The following is a 25,470-nucleotide window of genomic DNA, read 5'->3' as shown; positions in this document are numbered from 1 at the left end:
GCTCTGCTCATAGAACAGCCTCTGTTGGCAGTATAAAGCCTGCCCAAGTCTTGGGTGCAGAGCTAGGTCCATATGTTCATTGCACACCTAAGGCTTAGAGCTCTGTTGCCCTCTGCTAGCTCAGCTCCTTCTCCCAAGGCCTGGGCAAGGCTTTGGTTTGCAGGGCAGCACAGGGAGAAGTTTTAAGGGACCATGGGACCTTGGAATGGGTTGCCCAGGGAGGTGGTCAAAGTCCCATCCCTGGAGGTGTTTAAGAGCAGGCTGGATGAGGCTCTGGCCAGCCTGATCTAGGGTGGGGTGTCCACATCCTTGTGTTCCCTTCCAACCCTGGCTGATTCTATGATCTAACATTTGCAGACCTTTCAGAAACTCATGTGAGCATCTGACTTCTTAGAACCATGAATCCCCAGCATTTATCTGCCACGTCCCCAGCTGGGCAGTGGTTTTCAGGGCCCATCAAGCTCACAGAGTTCCCTTTAGAACTTGTTGATGTACAGGTTTAACAAGATGCAACAGCAGTGCAGCATGCAGTGTTTCTTTGGGAATCTGGAGAAGAGATACTGAACCTTTTTTGTGCTGTGCCAAGTTTAATAAAGGGACAAAAGCATCCTGCTCTGAGCATGTTCCAGATACAGTAAATCTTGTTTCCATCTGATGGAAACTGGAAACAGAAGCCTATAAAGAAAACCCTGATAAGAGTCCTAGCGAAGGAAGCAATGGCAAGCACTGCTCCAAAGCATGTAAACAAACAGCCCCTCTCAAACAGGTGTCTGAATTCCAATGGAGTCTAATTATCTGCTAGGATAGAGAGCTACAGCAACCTACTGATAGAAAGGAACTCTGAGCTGTGTGCTGTAATCTCATCAAGTTTGAGCTGCTGCTGCCAGCAGCAGGTACTAAGTAAAAGATAAAGCAGGAAATAATGAGCCTTTGTTATTTGTACCTGAAGTTTGGGAGCTCTCTTTTGTGAGTGCACAAAAGATGCTCCATAAAACAAACACTGCACTGAAGGAATCCTTGGTGGAAGGGCAGAAAGCCACAGGGTGCAAACAAGGGTGCAGCAGCTTCCAGGCAAGAGCTGCTCAGCAGCAGTTTTAGAGGCACTGCTATTAGTAAGATGTAACATTTCAGGAGGGTAACATCCATTTTTAATGGGAATACCACAAAATTTAGCCTCCTATTCCAATCCCCAGTCTTTTGAGAAAGAGAATGGTGGCAGGATCTTCATCATGTATATTGTCTGCTAGTTCCTGCATGCTCCCAACAACAGCACAATGCTTGTCTCCTCTTTAATTGGCAGTTGAGTTAATGACAGCAGCAGTAGAAGCTTGGAAGCTGACATTTTCTCCCTTGTTAGCACAACTACAGGAACTTCTAAATGATGCATTTTTGTCTTGTGAGCTTCATGTATCAAGAATGAATTAGGGTCTCAGAGTATTTCTCTGCTGAAGTCTGTTTAGAATCAGAGAATCAACCAGGTTGGAAGAGAGCTGCAAACTCACCAAGCCCAACCCAGCACCCAGCCCTGGCCAAGCAACCAGACCATGGCACTAAGTGCCCCAGCCAGGATTGGCTTCAACACCTCCAGGCACAGCCACTCCACCACCTCCCTGGGCAGCCCATTCCAATGCCAATCACTCTCTCTGACAGGAACTTCCTCCTAACATCCAGCCTAGACCTCCCCTGGCACAGCTTCAGACTCTGTCCCCTTGTTCTGTTGCTGCTTGCCTGGGAGAAGAGCCCAACCCCACCTGGCTACAGCCTCCCTGCAGGGAGCTGCAGGCAGCAGTGAGCTCTGCCCTGAGCCTCCTCTGCTGCAGGCTGCACCTCCCCAGCTCCCTCAGCCTCTCCTCACAGGGCTGTGCTCCAGGCCCCTCCCCAGCCTTGCTGCCCTTCTCTGGACACCTTCCAGCACCTCAACATCTCTTGAATTGAGGAGCCCAGAACTGGACACAGGTTGGAGCATGCTCTCCCCTCATCCCCTTCTTTAGTGTTTGTTACTAAGTCTGTGAGCTCCCCTAGCACAGTGCTTCATTTGTCTGTCCTCTCCATGCCCTGTGAACAGCAGTAATATTAGGGACAGAGCCCAGCCCAGGCCACTGAGGCACCTGCAGAGGGCCTCAATTATGACTTGATTCCCAGTGAGAGGTGCTGGCAGGACTAGATCTGGTAGCATTTACTCCATGTACTGTAATTAGCATCACAATGAGGAGACAGCCACTCATGGTGGTTAGGGAAGAGGCTGCCAGTCCTCATCCCAGCAAAGTGTAGTTCATCCATCAAACACAGTCAGTGTGCACCAAGTCCATCCCTGCTGGTGGCAGCATTTGTTGTTGCCATGTTCCTGCCTGCACACCTCTGCTGTGAGGTCAGGCTGAGAGAGTTGGGGCTCTGCAGCCTGGAGAAGTGAAGGCTTTGAGGAGATCTTGGAGTGGCCTTCCAGGATCTGAAGGGGGCTACAGGAAGGCTGGGCAGGGACTATTGACAAGGTCTTGAAATGACAGGATGAGGAGGAATGGGTTTGAACTGGCTAAGGGGAGATCGAAACTGGATGTTAGGAAAGGGCTCTTTGCAGTGAGGGTGGTGAGACACTGGCACAGGTTGCCCAGGGAGGTTGTGGAGCACAGAATCACCCAATGTGATCTTTGTGATCTTTGATCACATTGGGTGATTCTGTGCTCCACAACCTCCCTGGAGGAGTTTAAGGCCAGGCTGGATGAGACTTTGAGCAACCTGTTCTAGTGAGAGGTGTCCCAGCCTGTAGCAGGGGGTTGGAACTGGCTGCTCCTTGATGTCTTTTGCAACCTAAACCACCCTAGGATTCTGTGATCCCTCAGTAGCAGGTGGGAGGTAAGCTGGGCTGGCTGCCTGAGCACTTCTGGCCCTGGTTTAGCTTTTGCTGCCTTAGCTGGCTGCGTTTTAAGCAAAGACATGAGTTGCTTGTGTCAATCCTGAGCTGTCTGTGCAGGCACTCATTAATCAAACGTCCACCCTTGTGTTAAGGGATCACAGTGACTTCCTCAGCAACATTACTCCGTGCAGCCCAGATCAAAACCTGGCTGCCAAAAGTTTGAAAGCCAGCATGAAGACAGGGATCCACTGGTTTATTACATCATTAAAACAAGTATCTAGGTTCTGCTCTAGCAGGGACTAGAGGCTGGGGACTGACAGACTAGAATGAAATAGCAGGGCATAAATTTTATGGAGCCATTTCCTTTCTCCCCCAAAGTGTGAATGCTTATGCAAAACACATTGCTGTGGCTTCACTGACAATAAAGAGGGAATCATTACAGGAGCAGTGGGTTCTCAGGGGAGCACTTTACCCAAAACACACTCTGCAATCATCTCCCACATCTTAGTTGAATAAATTAATTTATGAATTTTCCATGACTATGTTCAACCATTTCTCCCTCCATATATTTTATTGATCTCCATATACATTTAACAACAAATAACAGAGCTGTGTCTTCCATCTGCAGTAAAATACTTTAGAGATGTTTATGTGGGCCTTGGGGTTCATAGCAAACAAATGTAGTTCAAACACCAGGGAGGTAGCAGAGAAACATGAAGCTTGGCAGGACCCAGGGAGCTGTGCTAGGAGAAAAGCTCAGCAGAGAGTTGAGGCATATCCAATCAGAGCAGCAGTGAGGTGGGATTCCTGCAGGAATCACTGCAAGGAGCTTCCTGGCTTGAGTCTGCAAGCAGTTGTGATGTCCTTTTGGTGCTGAAGATGGATAGGTTGGATCATTCTCTCCACAGCTACCTGGAGGGAGGCTGGTTTGAGGAGGGGGCAGCCTCTTGTGCCTGGTGTCCGAGCAGCAGAACCGGAGGAAATGGTTACAGGCTGCAGCAGGAGAGGTTTAGGCTGGGTATTAGGGAATGTTTCTGCCCTGGAAGGGTTCTCAACCCTTGAATGGTCTGCCCAGGGGGGTGCTGCAGTCACCATGCCTGGAGGTGTTCAAGTGGCATGTGGACCTGGTGCTTAGGGATATGGTTTGCTGTTGACTCTTTGGTGCTGGGTTGAGGGTTAGGCTGGGTGAGCTCAGAGGTCTCTTCCAGCCACATATATTCTGTGATCCTTTCATTTATTATGTTCTGTCCTGTATGTGTGGCTCAGGGGGGACCTCACTGCTGTCTGTAACCACCTGAAGGGAGGCTGTAGCCAGGTGGGGTTGGGCTCTGCTGCCAGGCACCCAGCAGCAGAACAAGGGGACACAGGCTCAAGCTGTGCCAGGGGAGGTCTAGGCTGGATGTTAGGAGGAAGTTGTTGTCAGAGAGAGTGATTGGCATTGGAATGGGCTGCCCAGGGAGGTGGTGGAGTCACTGTCCCTGGAGGTGTTGAAGCCAAGCCTGGCTGGGGCACTTAGTGCCATGGTCTGGTTGACTGGCCAGGGCTGGGTGCTAGGTTGGACTGGCTGAGCTTGGAGGTCTCTTCCAACCTGCTTGATTCTATGATTCTGTGATTTTAAGGTGGAAGGGAATTAAGATGGCAAAACCAAAGCAGACATTTGAGTTTTCTCCACAAAAGCAGAAATTCAGTGTCCATGGTCTGGAGGAAAACCAGCAGGCTCCTTCTGGACTGTGGAGCCAGTGGCAGAGCAGTCCCCAAACTCCATTAGTGATCCACAAAATATCTTCAGTGGCCACTCTGCCTCTGAATATCACTTTGTTTGGCTTAGACAATGTCATTAAACCCAAAATTGAGCTACTCTTGTGGGTTATTACAGCTAGGAAGCACTCCATCTCTTTCTTTAGGGTTGCAGGCAGCAGTTAGGTGTTGAAAAAAGGTCACTGCTACCTGAATTTACTATTTTAAACTATGGAGTTGCTGTATCATCCTCCCCCAACACCAGGCTGCCACCCCACTTCTGTATGCACACAAACCAACACCCCACATGCTAGGAGGGTGGGAATAGAAGGTGGTTAATCACAGGTGTAAACTTGCTCACATGTGACTGCATCATTTTGATCTTCCAGTTTAGCTCTCCTCCTCCTCCTTCTTGCCCTGCTCATTCAGGTCAGACACAGCCCTTTTTCTGTAGTTTCCTTTTTGGGTTATTTTAAGCTTTTTGGTTGTCATTTCTTATTTTAAAGCTGAGGAAAAACTTGCCTTGGCTTTTCCAGCTGTAAAGCTCTTCCTTTCTTAACTGCACCTAATAATGGGCTTGAGACAGGCCTCACCATCTTAAAGGTGGTGTTTGAAGCTTAACTGCTTATGCTTAGATAATTTACATTCATTAGGCATAATAAAATATGTGACTAATTGATGTTCTGCAAGGGATGAAACCATCAGCTGCAGGATGAAGATTTATGCCTGGGTCCTCCACAACATCTTGAGGACCAGAATGTGCTGCAGAAAGAGTCCTTGCCCTCAGGACTGTGCACTCGGAGTAGCCTCCATCCCCTGCTGATGTGCTTTCCCCTGCCTTTGTGCTCTGTCCAAACAGCATGGCTTAAGCAAGGCTCTTTATGGAGCAAGCAGATGAAAAACAAGTATTTATATTCCTTTCAGCCTTGCAAGAAAGCAGAGCAGAGCTAAGCTTGCATGTGTGTGGGTGGCCCTGCGCATGCTAAATCAGAAGGGCAGCACATCACACAGAGCATGCAGCCACCAGGGTTGGGAAGGGCTGGGAGATAATGTCAGCAGAAGGGGATGTAGGCTCGGGATAATGGTCTCCTGCTGCTAGATTAAAGCCTGGGCAAAGATGAGCCCTTTGAACAAAAACAAACAGAGGCACAGCCAAGATATTTGCAGTACTTTCAAAGCAGGAGGCGTTTATCTTGTAACAACATCCTCTGCTGCTCTCCTGGCTCCCACTGCCCCAAAATAACACAGGGCTGGGCTGTGATTTTCTCAGTGGCTGCTGCTGGAAGTGCTCCAGTTGCCCACTGCATCCTCTCTGGGTGACAGCATGGTCTGATGTCGTGCGTGCCTCGACCTTCAGAGCGCGTGGTGTAAGCCTGCTGGCCTGCTCTTAATGAGAAGGCTCCTGCACAGTGAGACCCTGCCCTACCCGAGGGGCTTTGCAGCTCAGCCTCTGCAGGAAGGAGCACTGCCAGCAGGACTCCCCCTTGCACCCAAGGCCCCACAGATCTCAGTCATAGAATCACAGAGTCAAACACAATGGAAGAGAGCTCCAAGCTCAGCCAGCCCAACCTAGCACCCAGCCCTGGCCAATCAACCAGACCATGGCACTAAGTGCCCCAGCCAGGCTTGGCTTCAACACCTCCAGCCACAGAGACTCCACCACCTCCCTGGGCAGCCCATTCCAATGCCAATCACTCTCTCTGACAACAACTTCCTCCTAACATCCAGCCTAGACCTGCCCTGGCACAGCTTGAGGCTGTGTCCTCTTGTTCTGTTGCTGGCTGCCTGGCAGCAGAGCCCAACCCCACCTGGCTACAGCCTCCCTTCAGGGAGCTGCAGACAGCAATGAGCTCTGCCCTGAGCCTCCTCTGCTGCAGGCTGCACACCCCCAGCTCCCTCAGCCTCTTCTCACAGGGCTGTGCTCCAAGCCCCTCCCCAGCCTTGCTGCCCTTCTCTGGACACCTTCCAGCACCTCAACATCTCTCTTGAATTGAGGAGCCCAGAACTGGGCACAGCACTCCAGGTGTGGCCTGAGCAGTGCTGAGCACAGGGGCAGAAGAACCTCCCTGGTTCTGCTGGCCACACTGCTCCTGAGCCAGCCCAGGATGCCCTTGGCTCTTGTGGTCTAATCCTCACTCTTCAGTTTTCCAGCACTGTTGTATCTCTGGAGCTGCTTGCATGAGGGATGGCTGTTTTTAGGGATGATGCTGTTGACTGTTAAGGCAATTTAGAGTTATTGGTAGAAGCCATTTAGAATTTCCTCCTTGTTCAGAGAGCTCATTTCCTTTCATTCTCACTTTTATGAGGTTTTGTGTCTTTTCACATGTGTTATTCAGACCAAGCCCATTGCTTGCAGTGGAAGCTGAGCTCCTCAAAATACCAAAGTAATCAATCAGTGGTGGTAGCAGGTGATAGAGGGCATGCAGCCAAAACATGGCAATGCAGCACGGGAAGCATGTGGCATTCTGGAGATCTGTGTTTCTTCCCAGCTTGGCCACTGATCTCTTAGGTGACCTGAAAGAAATTGGTTCAAGTCTTGGTGCTGCAGATTCCATATATTTAAGTGGGGAATAATAACAACACTTTATGAGGCACATTTGAGAGCCCTGTGCAGAACCTCTGCATGGGAAGTAGCTATTATTGTTGTTATCTGTGCTAATAAAAACAATGGCATTTGCAACAGAGACTGAGGTTTTGCAATCTGGCCAATGCCATTACTGCAAAATGCAATTTCTCATTTAATCCACAGCTGCTGGGTTTATGTCTTGTCCTAATTCAAAATGTGTTCTTGCTGGGTTTTATGATTCCAGTGCAAGTTGGAGTTTCACGCCTGCACTTCGGGAAAAGCCATCACAGCTCGCTGCGAAGGGCCCTGTCCCTGCCTTCCAGCCCCTGAGAGCTCCAAGCACAAGATGGAGAAGCCTGGTAAGTTGAGCTGTTCATGGAGTGGTGGCAGGCAGTGTGGCTCCTGCTTTGTCCTTTCAAAAAGTCCAAGACCTATCTTGACTAACAGATTGTGTGTGTAGCACTGCCTGAGAACAGGCTAAGGCAGAGCTAATCGTTGTCATGCAGTGCTGTGCTGCAAACCCAGCACCCAAATCCTGGCTAATGGTTCTTGCTTCTGAGGGAAAATGTTTGTGCTGAAAACACTGAATGATCATAAAACAAGACAGAGAAGATTGCTACTTAATGGTACATGACTTAAAAACAGTAATCAGCAGCCTGTGTGCTGAGGGAGGAGTCATTTAATGTCATGCCTGTACATCATCTGGCATCTGAATTATCATCTTCATCTTTATTGGCACTGGCCCTGGAAGTCAAATACATGTTCAATAGGATTTCATAACTGCATTTATGTCTGAAACTGTTTCCACAACAAACTCCTTGCCAGTGCTGTAAGGTGATGCTGGTGGCCGGGGTCTGAGCACAAACGGTCGCTTCCCCTGCCAGCTCTCCAGTGAGTTCTCTGTTTGTGTCTGAGAGCCTGGGGAGAGAATTCCCTCCCCCAGGCCTTTTCCAGGGAGGTGAGCACGAGCTGCCTTGCAAAAGAGACTGACTGAAAGCAGGAGCCCGGGAACAGGGCAAGCACCACAGCCAAGTTCTGCCGCAGTTTCCACCTCGCTGTGGAGAAAACCTTTTGGAAGGCAAAGGAGTAGTTGTGGCTGAGGTTTCTTGCCACGAGGGTAGATGCGAATGCTCACTTGCCTTTGAGGACTGGCTGGTCCCCCTTCTCCTAGGAGGGGTGCTGAGAGGGTTACCCCACTGACAGCTGCTGGGCTGCTCTGCTAGTAGCTCACAAAGCCAAAGAGACTGACTTAAGCAGGGTTTGCTCTGTCCTGTTACACAGTGAAATGTGTTTATTTGCCTCATGCACCACATGGACTGTGGAAGAGGATGGAGCTTTAACAGAGATTGCAGAGTCTCTCCTTGTCCTTATTCCTCCTCACTGTGGACATATTCTGACAGTAGGAGACACAAAAAAAGAAACCCAGGTGCAAACAACACCTCCTTTGGCCAGCTCAGCTGAGAAGAGTGCTGCCCCTGCTCACACCATATTCTCTGGCAGTTTTCACCTTGGGCCCCTCTCCACCTGCCAGCACAAGAAGTGATTCTCCACCTAGACTTTGAAGGATCAGCTTTATTCCAGTTTTTGCAAAGGAGGGTATTAAGCTTAGATGAAGTATTTTGGATGGCAAGGTTCTGAAATCAGCACAGAGTTGTACAGTTGCTTTGTGTGGCTTGAGCCTTTTGGTCAGTGCACAGCCACAGATAAATTGCCTTCTTCATATTTTCTATTTCTTGCAGCCCTTATCAGACTACAAGAAATATTTCTTTGTCTTTGCCCTTTCTGTTTCTTTGCCCTTATCAGAAAGAGTATCAGGTTAATAAATCTTCAGTGACATTTTAAGCTTACAATTTCATTCACACAAGAGAAAAAAGGATTCTAATAACCCTTATCTTGATAAATGCAATTTGACAGGGTATATGTATTCTGAAACCCAAGCTTTTCTTTTGCTTGACTCTCAACTTTAACTCCAGCCAACAAAGCACTAATTGAATGGTTTGGGTGATCTGCAGAGCAGCTTTCCTGAGGGCTTTCTTGAGAGGCCAGACTCAAGAGTAGTCCTGCCATTGCCCTCGTGACAAGGATCACAGGGGTTGGAAGGGACCCAAGGAGATCATGGAGTCCAACCCCCCTGCCAGAGCAGGACAATCCTATCTGACACAGGTCACACAGGAACACATCCAGACAGGCCTTGAGAGGCTCCAGAGAAGGAGACTCCACAGCCTCTGTGGGCAGCCTGTGCCAGGGCTCTGGGACTCTGACAGGAAAGAAGTTCCCCCTTGTGTTGAAGCAGAACCTCTTTTGCTGCAACTTACACCCATTGCTCCTTGTCCTGTCCCAGGGAGCAATGAGCAGAACCTGTCCCCCCTTCCTGGCAGCCCTCAGATACTTATAAACACTTAACCAAATCCCCTCTCAGTCTTCTCTTCTCCAGACTAAGCAGCCCCAGGGCCCTCAGCCTCTCCTCATCAGCCATGCCCTCCTGTCCCCTCATCATCCTCCTAGCCCTCCGCTGGACCCTCTCCAGCAGATCCCTGTCCCTCTTCAACTGGGGAGCCCAAAACTGAGCACAATATTCAAGATGAGGTCTCAGCAGGGCAGAGTAGAGGGGCAGGAGAACCTCCTTTGATCTGCTGGGCACACTCCTAATACAGCCCAGGATCCCCTTGGCCTTCTTGGCCACGAGGGCACATTGCTGTGCCATGGGGAACTTGCTAGCCACCAGCAACCCCCAGGCCCCTCTCCACAGGGCTGCTCTCCAGCAGTCACCTCCCAGCCTGTCCTGCTGCAGTTTATTATCTCTCCCCAGGTGCAGGACTCTGCACTTGTCCTTGTTGAACCTCATTTGGTCCCTCTGTGCCCAGCTCTGTCTGTCCAGGTCTCTCTGGATGGCAGCACAGCCTGCAGCTGTATCAGCCAAGCCTCCCAGCTTGGTGTCATCAGCAAACTTGCTGAGCAGACTCTGTCTGTCTGTGCCTTCATCAGTGTCACTGATGAAGATGTTGAACAGGACTGGCCCCAGCACTGATCCCTGGGGGACACCACTGGTTACAGCTCTCTAGCTGGACCTGGCAGGATGCACCCCCCCAGCTCCCTCAGCCTCTCCTCACAGGGCTGTGCTCCAGGCCTCTCACCAGCTTTGTCACCCTTCTCTGGAGCTTCTGACTTAGCATTTTGCTTCCTTGGAAGCTTAGAGCTTCCTCTCATCTTCATACAACATCACTTTCCACACCTGGTACAGTAGCATCATGAATACTGCTGAACTGCTCTCAAAATCAGTAGCTTTATCTCTGATGTAAAAACATGTACAAAAGAATTGCACAGGCAGTGAGGATTCAGTTTCTGCTCCTTGTTTAGTTGCCAAGTTTAGTGAAATCCACTCCAATGCAGCATAATCTTAAGGAGAAAATGATGGAGAGCTAACCCTCATGCCTCACACAGGCATGTCAGTGGAAAAATACTAAGGAGAATTACAGTGCAATTGCTTCCAGCATAAATGGAAATGCAGCTCTAGGAGCTACTGCATAAACTTTTGCCTTTTCTTTTTTAATGCCCCTCATACAACAAGGTTAAATGTCTGTGCTTGTGAACTGCCAATTCAAAGCCAGCTGGCATTAATCTTTACACCTTTCCTCAACCATATTCAAATATTATTCCCTCATAAATGACTGTGAGGAATCAAAGATTCAAGCAGGTTGAAGAGACCTCCAAGCTCAGCCAGTCCAACCTAGCACCCAGCCCTGGCCAAGCAACCAGACCACGGCACTAAGTGCCCCAGCCAGGCTTGGCTTCAACACCTCCAGGGATGGCAACTCCACCACCTCCCTGGGCAGCCCATTCCAATGCCAATCACTCTCTCTGCCAGCAACTTCCTCCTAACATCCAGCCTAGACCTCCCCTGGCACAGCTTGAGACTGTGTCCCCTTGTTCTGTCCCTGGGTGCCTGGCAGCAGAGCCCAACCCCACCTGGCTACAGCCTCCCTTCAGGCAGCTGCAGACAGCAATGAGCTCTGCCCTGAGCCTCCTCTGCTGCAGGCTGCACACCCCCAGCTCCCTCAGCCTCTCCTCACAGGGCTGTGCTCCAGGCCCCTCCTCAGCCTTACTGCCCTTCTCCAAACACCTTCCAGCACCTCAACATCTCTCTTGAATTGAGGAGCCCAGAACTGGACACAGCACTCCAGGTGTGGCCTGAGCAGTGCTGAGCACAGGGGCAGAAGAACCTCCCTTGTCCCTGCTGCCCACACTGCTCCTGAGCCAGCCCAGGATGCCATTGGCTCTGCTGCCCACCTGGGCACACTGCTGCCTCATCTTCAGCTACTCTCTACCTGTACCCCCTGGTCCCTTTCTTCCTGGCTGCTCTCAGCCACTCTGGCCCCAGCCTGTAGCACTGCTTAGGGTTGTTGTGGCCAAAGTGCAGAACCCTGCTCTTGTCCCTGTTAAGTCTCATCCCGTTGGCCTCTGCCCACCCATCCAGCCTGGCCATGTCCCTCTGTAGGGCTTTCCTACTTTCCAACAGCTCCACACCTGCTCCTAGCTTGGTGTCATCTGCAAACTTTCTGATGCTGGACTCTCTCCCCTGGTCCACATCATCAGTAAAGATATTGAACAGGACTGGGCCCAGCACTGATACTTGGGGAACACCACTGGTGCCAGCTGCCCACTGGATGTGGCACCATTCACCACCACTCTCTGGGCTTGGCCCTCCAGCCAGTTGTTGAGCCAGCACAGAGTGAATCTGTGTGAATTAAAAATGTAAAGGAACATTTAATTTCCAGGGTTCTGCAATTCTAAATGTCATGACCTTTTTTTTTATATATATCTGTATAAACCTGTGAACAGAATTGGCAGCAGCATCAAAGGAAAGCAGTCTAAGTGTATATGCTCAGAGGTAACAGTCGGCTGCAGCATCTGAGTTGTATTCTTTCCTCCTCCCTCTGGCTCCTTCAAAGCCATCTCTGCTTTGAGCAGGCCAATCAAGACTGATAATTGGGTTAAGAGCTGGAATTCCTTTTGTGGTGCTAACTGGTTCTCTGAAGACATTAATAAAGTGATACAAATGCTAGCAAAAGCAAACTACACCAGAATTATTGCCTCTAATGGCAAATAGCAACGATAAAACCTCTCTACCATTAAGTTCACATCTTTGAGGAGATGCTGCTCGTTTGCTGAAATGGGATAGTGAGTCAGAGGCTGGGAGGTAGAAAGCAGGACTCTGCAATGGTACTGATGGAAGGTTTTGGAGGAGACAAGCCCTAATGCTTTTTTCTCTTTTACTCTTGAAGCCCATTCAGCTCCCTTTGCTTGGTCAAAACACTTGATGGGCTTCACTATCCACAGCAGCACCCCAGCTCTGCAGTATGCTTCCCTGGTAGCCACTGGTTTCTGACTCTGCCACCCAGAGACAGAGGTTGAGCTGTAATCTGCCCCGAGGTGAGCTGCCCTTGCAGAGGAAATGCACCCTCCAAGACTATCACATTACTAAGGTCATAATTTCAATGAAAGGAGAGTGCTGGCATCTGCCTGTTAGTGGCACTGAAGTGGCAGAAGTGCTGTAAGACACAAAGTCCTGTCTCCTCCTGCTATTCAGGTGCCTCTTCCCAAAAGTGTTATGACCTCGAGTTGTGCCAGGGGAGGTTTAGTTTGGATATTAGGAAGTACTTCTTCACTGAAAGGGTTGTCAAGCTCTGGAACAGGGTGCCCAGTGATAAGGTGGAGTCCTCATCCCTGGAGGAACTTAGAAGTTGTGTAGAAATGGTGCTGATGGACAGGATTAGTGGTGTCACAGAATTAACCAGGTTGGAAGAGATCTCTAAGGTCATCCAGGCCAACCTAGCACCCAACTCTTCTGATTAACTAACCCATGGCACTAAGTGCCTCATCCAACCTTCTCTTGAACACCTCCAGGGATGGCAACTCCACCACCTCCCCGGGCAGCCCATTCCAATGCCAATCACTCTCTCTGCCAACAACTTCCTCCTAACATCCAGTCTGAACCTGCCCTGGCACAGCTTGAGACTGTGTCCTCTTGTTCTGTCAGTGGTTGCCTGGCAGAAGAGCCCAACCCCACCTGGCCACAACCTCCTTTCAGGTAGTTGTAGAGATGGTGTCTTTTCAGTGCAGGGCTAACAGTTGGCCTCCATGACCTTGGACATCTCTTTCAGCCAAAGCAATTGTATCACTGTAGGATTACCAAGAGTTCCCATCAGCAGAACTTCCTTTGGTGCTAGCTGCCACTTCTAAAACCTCCCCACAAACAAGGAACAACCAATATTAGTTCTGCAGAACATGCTGGCAAGGGAAGAGATTTTTCTTTTGAAGGTGTAGGTTATTCTATCAAAAAACCCAACCTTGTGCAGGCTGAGGCTTCTCTTGGCAAACGTGGATCCATGCAACACAACTCCGTCAGCTTCCCCCACACCTGAGTGATTCCTGTCAGGTGTCGGTGCTGCAGCAGCTCAGGCAGGGTGCTAAATGTTTAGCAGCATGACAGGGCTCTTGCTGACCAGACCCTCTGTCTGATTCCCAAGAAGCTGAGTGCTATACTTGCAACACAGACATCTTCATTGGTTGCCATCAGGGTTGCAGAGCCACTGGAGCATGAGTGGATGCAGTAATTCAAAGCAGCTTTCAGCCCTATCTGTGCATTGTGTCTCTTTGACCTTGCAGAAGTGCCCAAGGCAACTTGTAAGAAAATGTTGTTCTCTGGATAAGGGAAATGTGAAGTCACAAGGCAGAAGCAAAGGTTTTCAATTATACTGAGTGTTGTTTAAACTTTAAAGGGAACCAGGAGAAGCTTTTAAATGTTACAGGAGCAGGTCTTGGCAAGCTTGATCAGGGATGTACCTTGTTTAGGGTATAGGTTAGGATATGAATTGTGATGTTTAACTGCCCAGCCCTCCTGTACGTGATGGATGAGAGGTTCTGATGTTTCCTTCCCCTGCATAAAGAGCACTCAGGGTATGAAGCTCGCTGGAAGAATCACAGTCCTGTTTCCCAAATCAGTCAGGCCACTTAGAATCATAGCATCATAGAATCAACCAGGTTGGAAGAGAGCTCCAAGCTCATCCAGTCCAACCTAGCACCCAGCCCTATACAGTCAACCAGGCCATGGCACTAAGTGCCCCAGCCAGGCTTGGCTTTAACACCTCCAGGGACAGTGACTCCACCACCTCCCTGGGCAGCCCATTCCAATGCCAATCACTCTCTCTGCCAACAACTTCCTCCTAACATCCAGCCTAGACCTCCCCTGCCACAACTTGAGACTGTGTCCCCTTGTTCTGTTGCTGGTTGCCTGGCAGCAGAGCCCAACCCCACCTGGCTACAGCCTCCCTTCAGGTAGCTGCAGACAGCAATGAGCTCTGCCCTGAGCCTCCTCTGCTGCAGGCTGCACACCCCCAGCTCCCTCAGCCTCTCCTCACAGGGCTGTGCTCCAGGCCCCTCCCCAGCCTTACTGCCCTTCTCTGGACACCTTCCAGCACCTCAACATCTCTCTTGACTTGAGGAGCCCAGAACTGGACACAGCACTCAAGGTGTGGCCTGAGCAGTGCTGAGCACAGGGGCAGAAGAACCTCCCTTGTCCTGCTGCCCACACTGCTCCTGAGCCAGCCCAGGATGCCATTGGCTCTGCTGCCCACCTGGGCACATCACTTCTTGCACCCAAATGACTGACAAAGAATTGAAAGTCTTGGACCTAAGTCTTCATTTGAAATCCACCTTCAGCAAATGTTTCCATTTCAAGCTGCTGTTTCCAAGTTTGTGTGACTGTGGAGGCTATAATTGTAATGCTTAGGAAGATGAAGTGTGAGCCATGAGCATGCTTGAGTTGAAATTGGTTCCCCGGTTTGATCTGCCAGGAGATTTCCCCTTTTGTGGCTTTAGCTTTGAAAGAAGAAGACTGTTTCAGACACTGAGTTCTAAGGTGTGTTTGTAAATTACCTATTTCACAGAATCACAGAACATCAGGGGTTGGAAGGGACCTCGAAAGCTCATCCAGTCCAACCTCCCTTCCAGAGCAGGATTGCCTATATCAGATCATGCAGGAACACAGCCAAGTGGATCTTGAGTATCTGCAAGAGCCACCTGGATGAGCTCCTGTGTGATTTGAGTCTCCAGCTCTGGGAATGGTAAAACAAAACCACTCTAAACTGAAGATGGCCAAGCCTTTCCAAACTTTAGCATACCTCATGGCACCTGGGAGGGCTTTCTCACCTGTTTGACAGAGGAGAGATTGTGACTTTCAGTGCAGGGCAGATGCAAGGCCATGGGACAGAATGTTCCAAACGCTGCCATGAGCCTTCTCTGGACTTGACAGAATTGTCAGGACTGGAAGAGACCTCAAGGATCATAGAATGTCAGGGGCTGGAAGAGACCTCAAAAGATCAGATGGTCCAGTCCCCCTCAACTGGATCCACTCCCCCTGCATGGGCAGGGACACCTTCCACTAGATCAGGTTGCTCAGAGCCACATCCAGATTGGCTTTAAAAGCTTCCACCTCCCTGGGCAGCCTCTCACCACCCTTATGGTGAAGAACTCCTTCCTGACATCTAATCTAAATCTTCCCTCCTCTAGCTTGGATCTATTCCCCCCCCCCGACCTATCACTACTTGACACCCTAGAAAGTCCCTCCCCAGCTCTCCTGTAGCCATCTTCAGATACTGGGAGGCCACAATAAAGTCTCCTCAGAGCCTTCTCTTCTCCAAACTGAATAACCCCAGTTCTCCCAGCCCATCCTCACAGACCTCATCAACAAGGAGTGTGATGATTAACTCTAAGCTGGATAGATCTGATATTTTTGTCCCAAAATTTCCCACTTCAATACCACAATTCAGGTTTGGCTGGCTTTTTTTTATTTGTTTTAAGACAAATTGCCCTCACCCGAGTAAATTAGTTACATGGCATCTGTAAATAATCATTATGATCCTAATTATTAGTATCACTTTGCCTGCAAGCTTTCACATAAGCAGATCAGTCTTTATTACTTCCTCTCCCGAAAGCACAGAAGATTAACTGTTCTCATTTCAGCCAGATATTGCCTGTGAGGAGTGAAGGAGCTGCACCCAATTAATATTTGGCTAAACAAAGCAAGGAGCAGGCAAGAACAGACACCTTTGCTCTTCATGGATGGCTGTTGCCATTATCCCCTCCTATCAGAAGCTTTAAGACTAAGGCAGTGAAATTAAGTCCTCGTCAGGGTAAGAAGAAAGCAAAGCAGCGGTGGCCAAGGCTGCTTTGTTCTGCTGCCTGCCCTCACGTGTATCTTCCTTTTGTTCACCAGAACAAAGGGAGAGCCTGCACATGGCTCATATCCATATCTCCTGGGAAAACGTGGGCCTTTGTAGGACTGTTACCTTGAACAGAATGTGCAGTCTCACAGCCAGATTAGTAAATGCAGAGAGTCAGAGAAAGCCTTGAGTTGGAAGGGACCTTTAAAGGTCACCGAGTCCACCCCACCTTGCAGTCAGCGGCAGTATACCCCCTCCCTGGCAGCCCATTCCAGTGCCAATCACTCTCTCTGCCAACAGCTTCCTCCTAACATCCAGCCTAGACCTGCCCTGGCACAACTTGAGACTGTGTCCCCTTCTTCTGTTGCTACTTGCCTGGCAGCAGAGCCCAACCCCACCTGGCTACAGCCTCCCTTTAGGGAGCTGCAGACAGCAATGAGCTCTGCCCTGAGCCTCCTCTGCTGCAGGCTGCACACCCCCAGATCCCTCAGCCTCTCCTCACAGGGCTCTGCTCCAGGCCCCTCAGCAGCCTTGCTGCCCTTCTCTAGACATCTTCCAGCACCTCAACATCTCTCTTGAACTGAGGAGCCCAATGTAGCAGATAACTTCTGCTTTAGAGGCAGAAGGCACAGAGAGGAGGAAAAAGCATCACTGGAAGCAGCACACTGTTTGCTTTGCTTCCTTCAGGATGTTGGCTGTAGTAGAAAAGTCACTGGCAGTAGGGTTTGCTGGGTTAGTAAGTGCATCTCTTTAACAAGGTAACATGCTGGTAGATTAACATTCAGCCAGAACTCCTGTCAGAATTTCTGGAGGTTGCACCAGGGCACGAGACATAACTCTTCATCACTGCTAAATAAAGACTAATCCCAGACGGCAGCAGGAGACAGGAGCTGCATAAAAATAACCATCTCAGGGTGTAATTATATTAAAAACAGTAGGTGATTTTTTTTAAATGCTTTTGAAATCTTATGACAGAAAACTTTTTAAGGCTGTGCCACTTTTCTGGCAGCTCTCTGTGGCTGAGGGAAGTCCTTAAGTCTTTGGAAGTCCTTGTTTCTAGCTGTACTACTACCCGAGGCTGACCAGCAGCTCTGTGTTTCATTCCTTGCCCAGGAATGGCCACCACCTAAAATCACAGAATGCCTTGGATTGGAAGGGACACTTAAAGGGTATCTAGTCCAACTCCTTGCAGTCAGCAGGGACATCTTCAATTAGATCAGGTTGCTCAGAGCCCCAAACAACCAGACCTGAAATGGTTTCCAGAGGTGGGACATCTACCACCTCTCTGGGCAACCCAGGCCAGTTCTCCACCCTCACTAAAACACATTCCTTCCTCATACCTAGTCTAAATCCCCCTCTTTTAGTTTAAACTTGTCACCCCTTCTCCTGTCACAGTAAGCCCTGCTAAAATGTCTGTGCCCAGCTTTCTGATCAGCCCCTTTAATTACAGGAAGGCATCAATAAATTCTCCCTAGAGCCTTCTCTTCTCTAGGCTGAGCCACCCCAGCTCTCTCAGCCTGGGCTCACAGCCATCCTATTATTGATGTGGCCTCTTCTGGCCACATCTCCAGCAGTTCCATGTCTTTCCTGTGCTGAGTAGACTCCAGAGCTGGCCCCAGCAGAGCAAACCAGAGGGGCAGGATCCCCTCCCTGCCCCGGCTGCACACACTGCTGGGGATCAGCCCAGGATGCAGTTGGTGCTGAGCCGTGGATGCTCACTGCCAGCTCACATGCAGCTTTTCACCCACCAGCACCCCCAAGTCCTTCTCATAAACCAAGTGATTTGATGAGTTTCACCCAGCTAAGCAGCAGCTGTGGATTGCTTACTTCCAGTATGGAGATCCCAGAGTTGCAGCTGACACAGAGTGTGCCTGAAGGATTGAGTTAGACCAGCACTGGAGGTAGCTGCCTTGCAGGGACACACCCAGCACGGTGGGATGGCTAGAAGCCCAAGGCTCAGCTGGTGTGAGCTGAAGATGAGCCAGCAGTGTGCCCAGGTGGCCAAGAGAACCAATGGCATCCTGGCCTGCATCAGGAGCAGTGTGGCCAGCAGGACAAGGGAGGTTATTCTTCCCCTGTACTCAGCACTGCTCAGGCCACACCTTGAGTGCTGTGTCCAGTTCTGGGCTCCTCAGTTCAAGAGAGATGTTGAGGTGCTGGAGCATGTCCAGAGAAGGGCAGCAAGGCTGGGGAGGGGCCTGGAGCAGAGCCCTGTGAGGAGAGGCTGAGGGAGCTGGGGGTGTGCAGCCTGCAGCAGAGGAGGCTCAGGGCAGAGCTCATTGCTGCCTGCAGCTCCCTGAAGGGAGGCTGTAGCCAGGTGGGGTTGGGCTCTGCTGCCAGGCACCCAGCAACAGAACAAGGGGACACAGTCTCAAGTTGTGCCAGGGAAAGTATAGGCTGGATGTTAGGAGGAAGTTGTTGTCAGAGAGAGTGATTGGCATTGGAATGGGCTGCCCAGGGAAGTGGTGGAGTCACTGTGCCTGGAGGTGTTCAAGAAAAGCCTGGATGAGGCACTTAGTGCCATGGTCTGGTTGACTGGATAGGGCTGGGTGCTAGGTTGGACTGGATGAGCTTGGAGCTCTCTTCCAACCTGGTTGATTCTATGATTCTAAGCCTTGTTCTGTGTCTACCAGTTCAGTACTTGTGTGCTGAAATGGAATGGCCTGCATCAGGAATGGTGTGGTCAGCAGGAGCAGGAGGTCATTCTGCCCCTGTACTCTGCACTGGTTAGACCACAGCTTGAGTCCTGTGTTCAGTTCTGGGCCCCCCAGTTGAGGAGGAACATTGAGATGTTTGAGTGTGCCCAGAGAAGGGCGATGAGGCTGGTGGAGAGGAACTGATGTTTCTAGCATGCACAACCCCATTAGAGGCACTTGGCTCAGCAAACCCAAATCTGAGCTGGTGACAGCTCCTGACCTGTGCTGCTGACCCTGCAGATCGTTTCCCGCTTTGATATGCCAAGGGTGCAGATGTCAGCAGGGTGCATGCACCCTCCCAGCACAGCAGGAGCACGCTTAGCTCGCTGGCACTCAGGGTCTCATAAACACTTATTAACCAAAATGTTCCAATGGCCATTGATTTCCCCCCCTCCCCTCCATAAAGAAAAGGTTATCAAATGACAGCCCTGGCAAACACTTTGCACCAGCAAGTAACAATCATTTTCAGACAAGAAATAATTTGATTGTAGATTGCCCACAGGAAAGCAGTGGAGTGGCACACTGGGTTAATAGAAACACCATCCAGGAACAGCAGGTGTTTGTGCACTGATAATGATAATTAGAGCACTAAAATCTCTCTCATCATAAACAAATAAATAAGATTGAGTTTATATATATATATATAGGTTATTTTGTTCTCATCCGTATTGATTTCTGCATTTTAGGGGAATATTTTCCTGACAATTAAGACATGAAAGAGTTTGCTAAACCTCCAGAAGCTTGGCAGTCAAATAAATGATAGTGGTAATCAGTGCAGTGCTGAGCTGCAAACATCCCTGCTGGGAGGGAGGGGAAAAACCAACCCAGGCTTTAGAGCGAGGTGCAAGGGGAAAGACTTCTGAAATGGCAAATACAGCTGCTCCTGGTGCGTGTCTGCTTGGCTGGGGAGGGGGGCCACAGTGGTCAGTGAGGGGGTCTCACTGGTCAGTGGTGGGGGTGTTGGTGGTTACTGAGAGGGGTGTTAGTGGTTAGTGATGGGAGTGTTAGTGGTGGGGGTGTTAGTGGTTAGTGATGGGAGTGTTAGTGGTGGGGGTCTCAGTGCTTAGTGATGGGGGTGTTATTGGTTAGTGATAGGAGTGTTAGTGGTGGGGGTCTCAGTGGTTAGTGATAGTGTTATTGATTAGTGATGGGAGTGTTAGTGGTGGGGGTCTCGGTGGTTAGTGATAGTGTTATTGATTAGTGATAGGAGTGTTAGTGGTGGGGGTCTCAGTGCCTAGTGATGGGGATGTTATTGGTTAGTGATAGGAGTGTTAGTGGTGGGGGTCTCAGTGGTTAGTGATAGTGTTATTGGTTAGTGATAGGAGTGTTAGTGGTGGGGGTCTCGGTGGTTAGTGATAGTGTTATTGATTAGTGATAGGAGTGTTAGCGGTGGGGGTCTCAGTGCCTAGTGATGGGGATGTTATTGGTTAGTGATAGGAGTGTTAGTGGTGGGGGTCTCAGTGCCTAGTGATGGGGGTGTTATTGGTTAGTGATAGGAGTGTTAGTGGTGGGGGTCTCAGTGGTTAGTGATAGTGTTATTGGTTAGTGATAGGAGTGTTAGTGGTGGGGGTCTCAGTGGTTAGTGATAGTGTTATTGGTTAGTGATAGGAGTGTTAGTGGTGGGGGTCTCAGTGGTTAGTGATAGTGTTATTGGTTAGTGATAGGAGTGTTAGTGGTGGGGGTCTCAGTGGTTAGTGATAGTGTTATTGATTAGTGATAGGAGTGTTAGTGGTGGGGGTCTCAGTGGTTAGTGATAGTGTTATTGGTTAGTGATAGGAGTGTTAGTGGTGGGGGTCTCAGTGGTTAGTGATAGTGTTATTGATTAGTGATAGGAGTGTTAGTGGTGGGGGTCTCAGTGGTTAGTGATAGTGTTATTGGTTAGTGATAGGAGTGTTAGTGGTGGGGGTCTCAGTGGTTAGTGATAGTGTTATTGGTTAGTGATAGGAGTGTTAGTGGTGGGGGTCTCAGTGCCTAGTGATGGGGGTGTTATTGGTTAGTGATAGGAGTGTTAGTGGTGGGGGTCTCAGTGGTTAGTGATAGTGTTATTGATTAGTGATAGGAGTGTTAGCGGTGGGGGTCTCAGTGCCTAGTGATGGGGGTGTTATTGGTTAGTGATAGGAGTGTTAGTGGTGGGGGTCTCAGTGGTTAGTGATAGTGTTATTGGTTAGTGATAGGAGTGTTAGTGGTGGGGGTCTCAGTGGTTAGTGATAGTGTTATTGGTTAGTGATAGGAGTGTTAGTGGTGGGGGTCTCAGTGGTTAGTGATAGTGTTATTGGTTAGTGATAGGAGTGTTAGTGGTGGGGGTCTCAGTGGTTAGTGATAGTGTTATTGATTAGTGATAGGAGTGTTGGTGGTGGGGGTCTCAGTGGTTAGTGATGAGGGTGTTAGTGGTGGTGGTATTGGTTAGCGATGGCAGTCTCATTAGTTAGTGATGGGGGTGTTAGTGGTGGGGGTGTTATTGGTTAGCAATGGGGGCCTCATTGGTTAGTAATAGGGATGTTATTGGTTAGTGATGGGAGTGTTAGTGGTGGGGGTCTGAGTGGTTAGTGATGGAGGTGTTGGTGGAGGTATTACTGGTTAGCAATGGGGGGTCTCAGTGGTCAGTGATAAGGGTGTTAGTGATTAGTGATGGGGGTGTTGGTGATTAGTGATAGGGGTGTTAGTGGTAGAGGTGTTACTAGTTAGTGATGGGGGTGTTAGTGGTTAGTGATGGGAGTGTTAGCAATGGGGGTCTCAGTGGTTCGTGATGGGGGTGTTAGTGGTTAGCAATGGGGGTCTCAGTGGTTAGTGATGGAGGTGTTAGTGGTTAGCAATGGGGGTCTCAGTGGTTCATGATGGGGGTGTTAGTGGTTAGCAATGGGGGTCTCAGTGGTTAGTGATGGAGGTGTTAGTGGTTAGCAATGGGGGTCTCAGTGGTTCGTGATGGGGGTGTTAGTGGTTAGCAATGGGGGTCTCAGTGGTTAGTGATGGAGGTGTTAGTGGTTAGCAATGGGGGTCTCAGTGGTTCGTGATGGGGGTGTTAGTGGTTAGCAATGGGGGTCTCAGTGGTTAGTGATGGAGGTGTTAGTGGTTAGCAATGGGGGTCTCAGTGGTTAGTGATGGAGGTGTTAGTGGTTAGCAATGGGGGTCTCAGTGGTTAGTGATGGAGGTGTTAGTGGTGGTTGGTTGTGTTTTTTCCCTTTGGTGTCTTAAGGACTAAATCTCTTCTTTGGTTGCATCGATGTAAATCTGAACTAGTTCTGTCAACAGTTGAGCCACTGGACTTTGGTGCAGTCATTCTGAGACTACAATGATATAAATTAGTATAGACCAGAGGTTAATGGATTTTTTTTTCCAGAGAGTTGTTAACCTTTTTTTGTCTAATTCCTTCTGATGTTTTTTAAATCTAATTCAATGTTTATTAGTGCTGAAGAATGGAAATGATATCTGGGACCTGGGGGTGCTCATAGATAGTAGCTGAATATTGAGCCAGCAGTGTGCCCAGGTGGGCAGCAGAGCCAATGGCATCCTGGGCTGGCTCAGGAGCAGTGTGGGCAGCAGGACAAGGGAGGTTCTTCTGCCCCTGTGCTCAGCACTGCTCAGGCCACACCTTGAGTGCTGTGTCCAGTTCTGGGCTCCTCAAGTCAAGAGAGATGTTGAGGTGCTGGAAGGTGTCCAGAGAAGGGCAGCAAGGCTGGGGAGGGGCCTGGAGCACAGCCCTGTGAGGAGAGGCTGAGGGAGCTGGGGGTGTGCAGCCTGCAGAAGAGGAGGCTCAGGGCAGAGCTCATTGCTGTCTGCAGCTGCCTGAAGGGAGGCTGTAGCCAGGTGGGGTTGGGCTCTGCTGCCAGGTAACCAGCAACAGAACAAGGGGACACAGTCTCAAGTTGTGGCAGGGGAGGTCTAGGCTGGATGTTAGGAGGAAGTTGTTGGCAGAGAGAGTGATTGGCATTGGAATGGGCTTCCCAGGGAGGTGGTGGAGTCTCTGTGGCTGGAGGTGTTGAAGCCAAGCCTGGCTGGGGCACTTAGTGCCATGGTCTGGTTGACTGGACAGGGCTGGGTGCTAGGTTGAGCTAGGTGAGCTTGGAGCTCTCTTCCATCCTGGTTGACTCTGTGATTCTATGATCTGACCATGTCATTCCAAATAGACAGGCCTACATATTTTACAGCTTTCACTCTCCCCACTGGGACATTTCCTTCATTTTCCCTCTAAAGAGTTGCTATTTTTTTGATTGAGTTTAATGGGCTCCTTAGAAATCACAACTGATGGTATCTGCTTCTTGTAAAGCAGATGCTCTCCTTAGGAATGGACTGGAATGAGGATCAGGATCTGCATTTGTTGGTTATTAAAATCTGAGCAATTTGGCCCCAGTCCATCTCTGTCAGACAAGAGCCCATCTCAAATGTCCTGTAACACACACGCACAAATGCTGGTGCCTGAGAAGCTTCTAAGTACCCAGCATGGGATCTTGATGCCCTAATGCTGGAATGCAAATGTATTTACTCAGTTACATTTCAGAGGCAGCTTGAACTCTGAAGACTGGTCTAGGCTGGATGTTAGGAGGAAGTTCTTCACAGAGAGAGTGATTGGCATTGGAATGGGCTGCCCAGGGAGGTGGTGGAGTCACCATCCCTGGGAGTGTTCAAGAAAAGACTGGATGAGGCACTTGGTGCCATGGTCTGGTTGATTGGCCAGGGCTGGGTGCTAGGTTGGACTGGCTGAGCTTGGAGGTCTCTTCCAACCTGGTTGATTCTGTGATTCTGCTTTATGGTCACTCAGCATGGCAGGTGAACCTTCCCTGAGGTCTTCAGCCTCCCTGGAAACCTTCTTGGCATTAGCTTGGTGTGATGGTTTGGGGGTTACCCCGCCCCCCCCACACTTTTGAATTTGCCCCAGCTAACTCAGACGGACCCTGGGAATATAGATGAAGCAATTTATTTACAGCTAGCAGAATTTACAAGCAGCTATTTACAATATATACACTTATATACAATTATATACAGAAATATACAAAGGATAAACAATACAAAAGCACAACTCCCCTCCCAGAAACCTGAGTCCCCAGGAGGGGCTCTCAAACCACCCCAACACCTCCCCCCAGCCCTCTCAACCTTACCCCAGTTCTCAGGAAGAAGAGAGGTGCAGCCAAGAGGTTAGGGAGCAAGGTTAGTAGGAGCAGGGTTAATGAGATGTGACCAGGTCTAAGGCAAAAGCAAGAGTGAGAAACAAAATGGAGAAAAAGTCTTTCTTCTTCCCAGAGTTCTCAGCGTGACTGTGAGAGAAGTAGACACAATTGTTTTTCATTTCACTGCCTGTTATCTAGTTCTTCTACCAAAACATTCCAGCTTGCTTCAAACTAGCACAATCCACCCCTTGTCTACTTCGCTCAGAGTATCGCTGAGAATTATCCAATCTAATCTAAACCAATATTTACACCAAAACTATATATACAAGTTCAGTTCACACTTCAATCAGATGTAGGTGATTCAAAAGCTCAGAACAGGGACTCCCAGGTGACATTGGGTTCGTGCTCACATACTGTAGATTTTTCTCAGTGTTGGGCGCCGATGCTACCTAGAACAGAAAACTCCTAACAACTTGAATTTAAACTCTCTCAGCTAAGGTTAGATTTCTCTGTGGAATACACTGGATTTCACCATTCTCCTGCATTACCCAGTATGTATGACCAGGACCTTCAGCAGATACCACCCCTCGGACAGGTTTCCCTTCGCCCGAAGGAGAAAATACCCAAACAGTTTTCCCTAACAGATTCTTCTCATGTACAACAGGAACTTTATCACCGTCTGCTGTTTGGACCAAATCTGATTGTGCAGGTCCTGCTCTGTTTACTGAACCTCTACTATTTACCAACCAAGTAGCTTGTGCTAAATGTTTGTCCCAGTTTTTCAGAGTTCCACCCCCCATGGCTTTTAGGGTGGTTTTCAGCAAACCGTTGTAGCGTTCAATCTTCCCTGAAGCTGGTGCACAGTAGGGTATGTGATAGATCCATTCAATACCATGCTCTTTGGCCCAGTTTTTCACAAGATTATTCTTGAAGTGAGTACCATTGTCTGACTCGATTCTCTCTGGAGTTCCATGTCTCCACAAGATTTGTCTCTCCAAACCAACAATAGTGTTACGTGCAGTAGCATGTGGAACTGGATAGGTTTCCAACCATCCAGTGCTGGCTTCTACCATCGTTAGCACATACTGCTTGCCAGAACGAGATTGAGGTAAAGTGATGTAGTCAATCTGCCAGGCTTCACCATACTTGTACTTTGACCATCTCTCACCATACCATAAGGGCTTGATTCGCTTAGCCTGCTTAATAGCAGCACAAATGTCACAGTCATAGATGACTTGGGTGATAGCATCCATGGACAAGTCAATTGACCTATCACGAGCCCATCGGTATGTTCCAT

The 25,470-nt window shown here is 49.4% G+C and overlaps 1 protein-coding gene across 1 annotated transcript in view; it reads left to right on the top strand.

Annotated features, from left to right (window-relative positions):
- The window catches only part of SPOCK1 (SPARC (osteonectin), cwcv and kazal like domains proteoglycan 1), a 374,224-nt gene that overhangs the window by 282,293 nt on the left and 66,461 nt on the right, over positions 1–25,470 (top strand). The window contains exon 6 of the mRNA XM_064162166.1: positions 7,399–7,513. Coding sequence (XP_064018236.1) covers positions 7,399–7,513 — 115 coding nt within the window. The remainder of the gene's footprint in view (positions 1–7,398; positions 7,514–25,470) is intronic.

The sequence above is a fragment of the Pogoniulus pusillus genome, chromosome 22, assembly GCF_015220805.1.
Source record: "Pogoniulus pusillus isolate bPogPus1 chromosome 22, bPogPus1.pri, whole genome shotgun sequence".
Classification (NCBI taxonomy): Eukaryota; Metazoa; Chordata; class Aves; order Piciformes; family Lybiidae; genus Pogoniulus; species Pogoniulus pusillus.
Note: the sequence above shows the minus strand (reverse complement) of the source record. Positions and strands in the feature narration are given on the sequence as shown.